The sequence below is a fragment of the Sinocyclocheilus grahami genome, unplaced genomic scaffold (genome assembly GCF_001515645.1).
Source record: "Sinocyclocheilus grahami isolate Dianchi unplaced genomic scaffold, SAMN03320097.WGS_v1.1 scaffold408.1, whole genome shotgun sequence".
In the NCBI taxonomy this organism is placed as follows: Eukaryota; Metazoa; Chordata; class Actinopteri; order Cypriniformes; family Cyprinidae; genus Sinocyclocheilus; species Sinocyclocheilus grahami.
Genome location: NW_015505587.1, coordinates 378,020 through 388,398, shown reverse-complemented (window position 1 = coordinate 388,398; position 10,379 = coordinate 378,020). Strand labels below are relative to the sequence as shown.

Sequence of the window (10,379 nt, the reverse complement as noted above, 5' to 3'; positions counted from 1 at the left end):
TATATATATATATATATATATATATATATATATATATATTTTATGGCTTCAGAAGATATGTATTATAGTATACCCCTGTCACACAGACTATTCTCATACTATTATAGTGTTAAATTGCATGAAGAAGGAAGTTCTTCAAAATTTCTCTTGTGTTCCATAGAATAAAGTTAAATGGGTTTGAAATGATATTAGGGAGAGTAAATTATGCCAGAATATTTATTTTTGGTTGAACTATTTCTTTGAAGTCAATAGCTCGAGCCTCTTGATTACAGAAGGCAAGCTGCAACTGAAAAGAATCTTATGAACGTGAACTCATGAACCAAATACACAACAGAAGTGCTATTTATGGATCAATCAGCATTTAAGCATCAGATTCTTAAGAAACCATATGAAAAACAGAAATAGATCAGATCAAACTGATATCCAACATCTATATTTACAACTGAAACCATACTGTCTCTGTGTCTGTGTTGGCATATTGGAAAATAGCCTGTGCTGTACTCAACTGTACGCATGACAGTAGGATGTGACTCATTGCCGAGAGATTTTCTCCAGACAAACAGCCTGCTTCATAAAGCTATAGGGTTACATGCTGTGTGTACATGTGATTGCACTTCTGCTGGTCTTTGTAAGATGGTTATTGTGTGTGTGTTTGCATGGTTTAAATGCTTGTGTGCGCATGCGTGTTTACGTATTTATGCTTGTGTAAGGTTAGTTAATGCATAACATGTCCATTTATGTTTTTTGATCAACGTGTAGATTTTAAGTTACAGCAATACACATTTTCAAAATCAACTAGTTCATGAATGACCTAAACGACTAGTTGACTTAATTGGTCTTAAGCCTGATGTACACTATATGAGTTTGCAATTTGAAATTTTCTATAATGATTGTACCATCGAAATTATGTTCTGTTAGATTTAAAGAAGGTATGAACAGTCCACAGATTCCTTCTTTTCCAGGCAAAACATTGCCAGTATTAGTACAAGTTATAATAGAGTTTTTGCTGTACTTTTTAGATTCTGTGTGTAAATGAGCATCAGAAATGTTTACTTCAGAATGTGTTTTTGTGTTCAAAAACAGCTAGCACAGTTAGTGAACAGAGAGTTTTTCCATGCAAACTGTAACAACTAACGATCACCCCAATAATTTAAGCAGAAAAAAATGCTTTAAAGAACAAATCCTCCTCTGCAATCAGGTAGTTGATTTGTACTGTTGTTCATCATCATGACCATTTTCTAATATTGTTTCTAATATTGAATTGTGAATTCTATCTGGATTTCTGCATAGCTTACTCATTAAATTGGGTCTGATATTTGCCTAAGTCACAATTATAGAGAAACACAATCTGACTAAAATAATAACACTTTTCAAAATTTGATTGAGGACACTGAGTCATCATTGACAGGGCAAGCTAGAAAAAAGTAAGGGAAAAAAGAATAATTGACTGGAGTCAATTAAAGAAAATGAGATTGGAAGTGTGAGTTGCACAGGTGCCCTTTAAATAATAGCCACACAAAACCTGTTTTCTGACAAATCCGTTCATCTTAAAGGGGTCATATGATGTTGCTAAGAACATTATTTGGTGTATTTGGTGTAATGAAATTTATGCGGTTTAAGGTTCAAAAAACACATTATTTTCCACATACTGCGCAGCGCTGACCTCAGAGGTCATCCGCTCGGAACTGCTTCCGTTTACAACAGTGAGCGCAAGCTACATTATAGTGATTATTACGTTTTGATTATGAATATTTTTCTTACAAAAACGCATCGATTCACTACAGAAGCCGTTTGTTCACCCCCCGTAGCCGTGTGAGACACTTTTTTTTAATGGATGGGCGCTTTTAATTTAACTTGTTTTGGACTGAAGCATGCAACACCCACTGAGTGCCATGAAACAGATTGAAAGATCAAAGACCATTTTTAATATAACTCCGACTGGATTCGTCTGAGAGAAGAAAGTCATATACACCTAGGATGACTTGAGGGTGAGTAATTTATGGGCTAATTTTCATTTTGGGGTGAACTAACCCTTTAACCACTGATTTCAAGTCGTGTCCTCTTTTGGAAGGCCAAACAAAGTAGTTTCGTTATCACAACGAAACACACAGCATCACACACGGCGGAATTGAATGAGCGGCGGCGGGCTAGAGTGAGGAACGGCCGGCAGATTCGACAAAGGAGCGGCCAGCGGGCTTGCGGCAACGACATGTGACAACCCCGGGCTGGACTCCGCTTCGTCCATGGTGAAAGCCGATCCGGCGATCCACAGCACGAAGTTGATGTATTCCCTCAGCAACCAGCACGGATCAGCTCTAGGCATGACGGATATCGTCCTCTTTTGGAAGGCCAAACAAAGTAGTTTCGCTTTCACAACGAAACACACAGCGCCTTCACGACATGGCGGCGGCGGCAACAACAATACTACAGCGAGAATAAAAGTTACACCTTCTTTCTTTGCGTGAACATTTGGGAGGTGTTCTGCAAATCTTCCCACATCGTGACGTAGACATGTGGGGGCGTGTTAGAATGAGCCGTTTTAGGTAGGCGTGGTTGATTCTTAACTTTTATCAAATATATCTCTTTGGATTTGAGACTTTAGTCTTTGCAACTTTACAGATCTTCTTTATGCACCAAGAGCTTGTAACACACAAGAGAAAGGAAAAATCACAGAATAACATGAATAACAGCAGTAGACATCCAGAAATCTCTACAAAGCTGTGGAAGTCTTTGTTCATGTGTCTACTGTCAGAAAAACACTGAACAAGAATAGTGTTTGTGAAAGAATAAACAGCATTTGTGACTAGATCAGACTACATTTTATGAGTAATCAATGCAGAAAGATGTTTTTACTGGGTGTAAATTAAAGTGAATATTTTAGGTGCTATGACATTTTTTTACCATTCTGATAAACTTTTTGCCTTTAAGATGGTACATTTATTGTTGTTGTGACAAGCTTAAAACAGTTTCTAAATGTGTCAATAAACTGTCCAAATGTGTATTGATGTTGCTTTAAAGTATTTAATTGGTCATGATGATGATGGAATACTTGTATAGTAATATACATTTAAAAAAACAAACCTAGGGAAACTTTAGGTGCAGTAACATTTTTAAAACCAAATTTTTACCTTTAAAATAGTTGCTTTTTTAATTATTCCAAGTGCAAATAAATTATTAAAGCTGCATGCATAATGTTTAAAGAATTAGAAAAATACAGTTGAAAGGTTTTTAGGTGGGGTACTCTATATCATAATACAGAATGTGTCAACTTCCCAAAATGTCAACTATTTATGTATGTGGGTATATAAGTGTCTACGTATATGGTTGCATGTATAATGTGTGTGTTGAGTGTGATCAGTGGAAAGTGAATGAATAAATAATAGGGGAGGTACACGGAGGCAGCTGCTCTCTGTTGGCTTCTAAAGTGGCGCAGGGTGAGGTGAGACAGGCAGCTGTGAAGAGTGCCATTTACTCACAACCAGGAGTCTGTTTGCCGGAACAAACCAGTCACCACAGCTACTTAAACTGACTACATGCTGCGACCATAATTAGCCATATCTGTATCCTCAATTGCTCAGTAAGAGGTTTAGGAAGTTGCCATACAATTCAAACAATCAACTTCACGCTGACTGATTTGACTCATCTGAGATGAAAAGAATCACACAAACTCAAATGTAAAAGGAGAAAGTTGAATGAGAATATCCAGCTGTTTTTTCCACCTAAAATTACATCTATAAATAAACAACAAATCTATATTGGTGTTTTCAGGGTCGCAACAGAACCTTGTAAAGGTATAAAGTGTAAATACTAAAACTTAACCAATTAAAGCGCTTAACAAACACTCTTTCTGTAACTGCAGGTGTAAATATCACATTTGTGGTGAGAATAAAATGCAAGCAATTTGGGTTCAACAGTAGTGACTTGTAGGAGACCCTCTCATTGATAAAATTCACAAGTGGGGCCAGGAGAACCATTTCAATGCATGGCAATATCAGGTGTAAATGGCAACCTGTCTTGGCTATCCACTCTGGATGCAAGATGGATGTTATATGATAGGACATATTTCAATGACAGGACGTCAGCATGTATTCGTCTAGTCTATGAAGGTTTTCAGTCATTCATGCCATAGCATGTCGGGTCAAATTAACACAAGAGCACTGAGGCTGGTTATTCTCCACAATGCTGCATTAAGAAACATAGATTACTCCATCCTCACCGGAAGTGATTAAATCTTAGTATGTCAATGTGCAGCTGACGCATGATGTTGATGCACATTAGCTAAAGAGTGGACATACTGCTCATTTTCACAGTTTCCTGTGTCGTATCCTACTCCCAGGGAAGATACATTTTAGACAGAATGAGCTGAAGTATAGTTTCCCTTACATTAGAAAGTGTGAACGAGAAAGGGAGAGAGAGATTTGCAAGAAAGGATGTGTGTTCATTGACATTCACTGCACAGGCCGAAGGAAATGAAGGGGTGTTTGGTTTGCTGAGTGCAAAACTAATCTAATTAACCTTGTTGCATTCCTTTGTCCCACATTGTAACCTGTGCTGCTTCTCATAATGAAGAAAAGTGAGAGACAGACTGGAATATGCTTTTCAAAATGGCATCAAAAGGCATGCAAGAAAAAAAATTTTCAGGTAATATAAAATGCAACAAATGCCTTGCACATAAGACTCACTACTGCAAATCATAAACCAAAAAAAAAAATGTATTCATATACTGTATAATATAATATAATGTTGTGTTAGTAATTGACCAATATGGATATTTTGGTGGCTGATGGTAAGTAAAAACTGATATTTGTGATATGCAAATAACACTTGAATAACAATTGTGTGACTAATTTAAAAGAAATTCAAAATATGATACATCAGCCTTGGTGATATATCAGATATATCAGCTTAGTGGAATGTTACGCATCACATTACATGTCAAATCCTATGTCACGTGTCTTTAAGAAACATAGATTACTCCATCCTCACCGGAAGTGATTAAATCTTAGTATGTCAATGTGCAGCTGACGCATGATGTTGATGCACATTAGCTAAAGAGTGGACATACTGCTCATTTTCACAGTTTCCTGTGTCGTATCCTACTCCCAGGGAAGATACATTTTAGACAGAATGAGCTGAAGTATAGTTTCCCTTACATTAGAAAGTGTGAACGAGAAAGGGAGAGAGAGATTTGCAAGAAAGGATGTGTGTTCATTGACATTCACTGCACAGGCCGAAGGAAATGAAGGGGTGTTTGGTTTGCTGAGTGCAAAACTAATCTAATTAACCTTGTTGCATTCCTTTGTCCCACATTGTAACCTGTGCTGCTGCTCATAATGAAGAAAAGTGAGAGACAGACTGGAATATGCTTTTCAAAATGGCATCAAAAGGCATGCAAGAAAAAAAATTTTCAGGTAATATAAAATGCAACAAATGCCTTGCACATAAGACTCACTACTGCAAATCATAAACCAAAAAAAAAATGTATTCATATACTGTATAATATAATATAATGTTGTGTTAGTAATTGACCAATATGGATATTTTGGTGGCTGATGGTAAGTAAAAACTGATATTTGTGATATGCAAATAACACTTGAATAACAATTGTGTGACTAATTTAAAAGAAATACAAAATATGATACATCAGCCTTGGTGATATATCAGATATATCAGCTTAGTGGAATGTTACGCATCACATTACATGTCAAATCCTATGTCACGTGTCTTTACGGGATCTTTACGGTATGTGTGTGAATGCACAGATTCCGAAAAATCACTGCAGTGTGAATTAATCAAATTCAAATGATCCCGCGACAAATCACAAAACACATTATCCGTGTATTTTCCGGGATCTCTGTGTGAAAGAGGCTTCATTGTGATAGTTGTGTGAATTTATGCAAATTTTGTGTGTGTGTGTGTGTGTGTGACATATATCCCACACCCTGTAACCTGCGTTAATAACCAGCACAGATGCTGTAACATGAGTATGCATATGGTGCTGTCGTGACACATGACTTCAAACAAACCCAGACACAAAGCAAGAGGACATTTGCATTTTGTTCTCCATTCATGTGAGAACCACACGGAGAGGAAGACAGAGCAGCGTGGATGAGATAGACAGGGAATGAAGGACGGTTACTACAGAGCGGCGATCTCTGACGTCTGTTACTGCTATAAATGAAGCACAGATTCATTGAGTCAGTGTGTGTTCAGTGTAGCCCCCACACTTTCATAACTTTAATAAGAAGCTGAGTGAGAGGAAGATGATCCGGGGATGACATCTATAGTATGTCCAGTGATTCATGCTGGCATCTTTCCTCAACCCACAGATTGTGTGTCCTGCTGAGTGCTGACCAAGCCTTTATACTTTCAGATAATTCTGCTATTTGATATCCTGTGGTGGGAGAGTGAGGTTCATTACCTGTACAGATGAAAGCCTGACATCGTGTTGTGGTTGCCTTTCACATACATCTCCTGATCAACCCTTTCTCTCTCTCTTCATCTCTCCACAGGCTCGAACACTGTGTCCAAACTTTGGAAGAACAAGCAAATGGAGACCCACAACTGCTGAGCTGTCAGTTCTCCCTCCCTCTTCTCCTCTCCTCCAGTTCCTCCTCTTCCTCTCCTTTTTACATTTTCCCTCTCACTGAGAGCAGGAGATGAGCTCAGAGGATAAAAGTTCCACCATGTCACAGAAGATCTCCTCTCCATCTCACAGCAATAGCAGTTCCTCCTCAAAACATGACAGCAGACAGGTAAGTGTGTATCCATTTGATTTGGCAGACAATTAACTACATTTAGAAGTATCACTTTAGTACACTCAAAAAAAGTACAAAGGCTGTCACTGGGGTGGTACCCTTTCAAAAGATACACCTTTGAACCTTATTTATCCTAAAAGGGGGCATATTGCTACCTTAAAGGTACATATTAGTACCTTTTGTAAGGGTACAGTCCCAGTGACAGCTTCGTACCTTTTTTCTGAAACTGTATATAACTCAACCTGAACCTTTGGAGAGATAACAATTAAACCTCAAATATTGTGGTTTTGTGTGGAAAGGTGTTACTCTTCTAAGCAATCAGAGAATGATTTTCACCTGGTGGATAAAAAAAAAAATCTGAACATGTCTAATTTTTCATGCAAAGCAATCAAAATACCTGACTAGCACTATCAAATAGAAATGCACTGAGGGTGAAGACATAAACTTCCAGCTGTTTAGTATTGGTGTGTGTGAAATAAATTGAAACTCTCAGTTGTGCTAATTTTCCAGGTTTAATATTTGTCCTGATGATACTGTAAATAGGTAGTTGATGTAAAATACTTCTGAGAAATTGACATCCTGTGGTGTAACATGAAATACGTCATCTACAACTGTTTTATAGTATTTTCATGCCCTTTTTTTATAAAAAAGGAATGAAAGCCTACACACAATGTTCTTCAAGAAAAAATCTTCTAGAAAAAATCTTCAAAAGTATTTATTCAGAGGCCATAAAATACAATGCTCAGTGCATACCAGAAAAATGCACAGTTCAAAGACATAACGGTTTTTTTATATCACATTACCAGTTCACTCAGGAAACTACATGACACAGGTTGATTTTTCCTTGGCATGTAATCTGCTAGCAATCACACTGTTTACTACATGCCACAAGCTGATTGGCATCAGCTGTAACTACAGCCATTGAGCTTACTTTGTCAACATTTAAATAGTCTGGTTCAGAGCTTGAAGAGAGTTAAGCCAGTCCAGCAGCATGCTATCAGAGTACCTCTGATAACCTCCACCTCCCCCAGCACCGCCTGTCTAAATCAGCTACAGACCATTTTATATATCTATATTTGTGCAGCAGCTGCATGTCTGTTTATGTCTATGTGTATGTCTGCCTACTTGCTCTGCTCTTGCAGTGATAACAGCAGCAGCAGCAATAACAGCAGCAGGAAAGGAGACTAGATCTAGTCTGCCAAGACCAAATTAATTAATATACTTAAACTACTCCAAAGGTTGTCTTGACTGAAATATACTTTTTTAATACTCATATAATTATTAATCTTAAAATCCTGATGTTGATCAAATAAGAATTCCATTGGTACACGCTTCTACTTAACATTAGCTTAAGTTTAAATGTAGTGACATGAGACAGCTGTGTTTAAGAACTGAAGTTCTGTTTATAGGTCTTAGGATGACAAGCTTGCCTTAACTTCTCTTGATACTTTGCTTTATACAATAAGGACCTTTAGAGTATAAATATTTATAGTGCTTAGGTTTTTTTAAGTTGCTTTTATGAAAAGCTGTCTGACAGTACAGATAAAGCAATGAAGCAGAAAGCAGTGGACTAGACAAAATGTTTCTGGACTTTACCCAAAAATTTCTCAGCTACTCCTTTCTACTTTATCTTCATCCCATTACCCGCTGTGCTGAAACACAGTATTAATCTCTCTGTTCTCAGTCAGATGGCTGTGGGAAATATGAATATAACCGATCTATGAAATGAGCCTTGAGCGCCAGATGAATAAAAACTTACCAGCCCCTTGTTTTTTTTTTTATTGCAATTCTGAAACACTTCCTGAGGCTTTTATGTGAGGGAATTAGTGGCAAACTAATCATGTTATGTGGAAATGAAGGATAAATACAGCAGGGTTCAAAAGTCTGCTCTCAGACCTTTGGATAAAGTTACATGTCTTCAGTCACTGTTCACATAGGTTCGTTCCTATTATGAATAGACTTAACATATCTGTGTGCATATGTACACCTGCACGTGTGTGCATTCATATGCTGTGAGCTCCGGAGGGCGAATGGGTGTCCTTCTCCACAGATGAACACGCTGACCTGATTATGAGGCTGTAATCTCTAATCTCATCATTTGGTAGCATTATAAAGCTCATTACTCCTTTTAAGCGGAGAGATGTTTCACTGTTCGGGTGGCAGACATTACTCTTAATACCAACATCATTTATGTGTAGAGTTTAAACTACTGCAAAGAGGGCTGAAATCCCACCAGGTGATCTGGTGTCCAATTCCTCAGAGGAATGTCCTCATTAACAGAACTGTCTATCAAATAAATTTAATACTTTCTGAGAGTGCTGGTCCTGTATAGTTTACTTTATAGTTTATATACTGTATATAGTGCTCCTGTATAGTTTATATACTAAACTGTACTTTGTGTCTCTACATGGGTGGCAAGAGGCAGTTTTCAATCGGTCCCTTGTGGAAATATGGTATTAATATAATGTAATATATTATATTATTTGTTACGCTACAGGCAACAGAACTAAACAAGGCAGGAGAACAGGAACAGAGAGAAACACAACCAAAAGTCCATAACTGTAACAGTAGCTCCCCCTCCCAAAAGGTGCAACCTCATGCCATAAAGAGACCATCTGAGGAGGAAGGGGGCAACTCTGGGGGAAGATGCAGAGTGTGCCACGGGTAAGAATGCTGAGGAGATGATGGATGGAGAATCCAGGGTGGAGATGATGGAGGGAGGAGCCAGGAGCAGGAGGAGCCAGATGTAGACCCAGAGACCAGGCAGAAAGGAGGCCCACGGCGGAGTTGACGGAAGGAGGAACCATGGTAGAGGTAAGGGGGCCAACTGTCGGAGACGATGCTGATGGAGGAGGAGCCCAGGGTGGAGACAGAGACCCGTAGAGCCAGGGTCACACTGCATCTGGAGGGCCAAGGCAGAGTCAACGGCTATTGCGAATGAGGCAGAGGCCAGGATCTGGAAGACTGTGGCGGAGCCGGAGTGACTGAGGACCAAGGAGGAACCAGAGGGAAGGAGGAGCCAGACAAAGCCAGAAGGATGGAGGGACAAGGCGAAGCCAGAGGAGTGAAATCCTATAGCGAAGGAGGGTCAATGACTGACCGAGGTGGAGCCAGAGGTACGTGGGAGCCTTGTGGAGCCAGTGGGATGACGGGCCACGGTGGAGACGAGGAATCCAGGACTCAGAGGCCAGAGGCGGAGACAGAGGATCATCATGCCAAGACAGAGCTGGAGACTGGAAGCCCCGAGGTGAGACAAAGCTCCAGGATGGCACTGACTGAAGGTGAGCTGAGGGGCTGGCAGGAACCAGCTGAGACAGGGCTGAAGAACTGGATGACATATGGAGGGGAGGCTGGGAGGGAGCTCAGGAGATTCAGGGCTGGACAGAACCAGCGGGATGATAGATGATTCAGGGCAATACAGGAATTTATCCGCTTCAAAAATATTCAAAATATTTCCAGTGGCCAGCAGCAGCTCACCCTCAGCGGCGGGAGTGTGAACGGGACTTCACTCCATGCCCTCGTACTCCACAATTACTCCCACGGCGATACATAATGTTGCCTGCTCGTGCACCTTTTCAGACACATTGGTGGGCTCTGGCAAATGCTCCGTGCAGCGGGGTG

General features: G+C 39.5%; 1 protein-coding gene across 2 annotated transcripts in view; it reads left to right on the top strand.

The window, feature by feature from the left end:
* The window catches only part of LOC107550826 (oxysterol-binding protein-related protein 3-like), a 74,965-nt gene that overhangs the window by 22,906 nt on the left and 41,680 nt on the right, over positions 1 to 10,379 (top strand). For both annotated transcript variants that reach the window (XM_016232209.1, XM_016232210.1), the window contains exon 2: positions 6,513 to 6,755. In XM_016232209.1, the coding sequence (XP_016087695.1) occupies positions 6,660 to 6,755 (96 nt within the window). In that variant the 5' untranslated portion in view covers positions 6,513 to 6,659. The remainder of the gene's footprint in view (positions 1 to 6,512; positions 6,756 to 10,379) is intronic.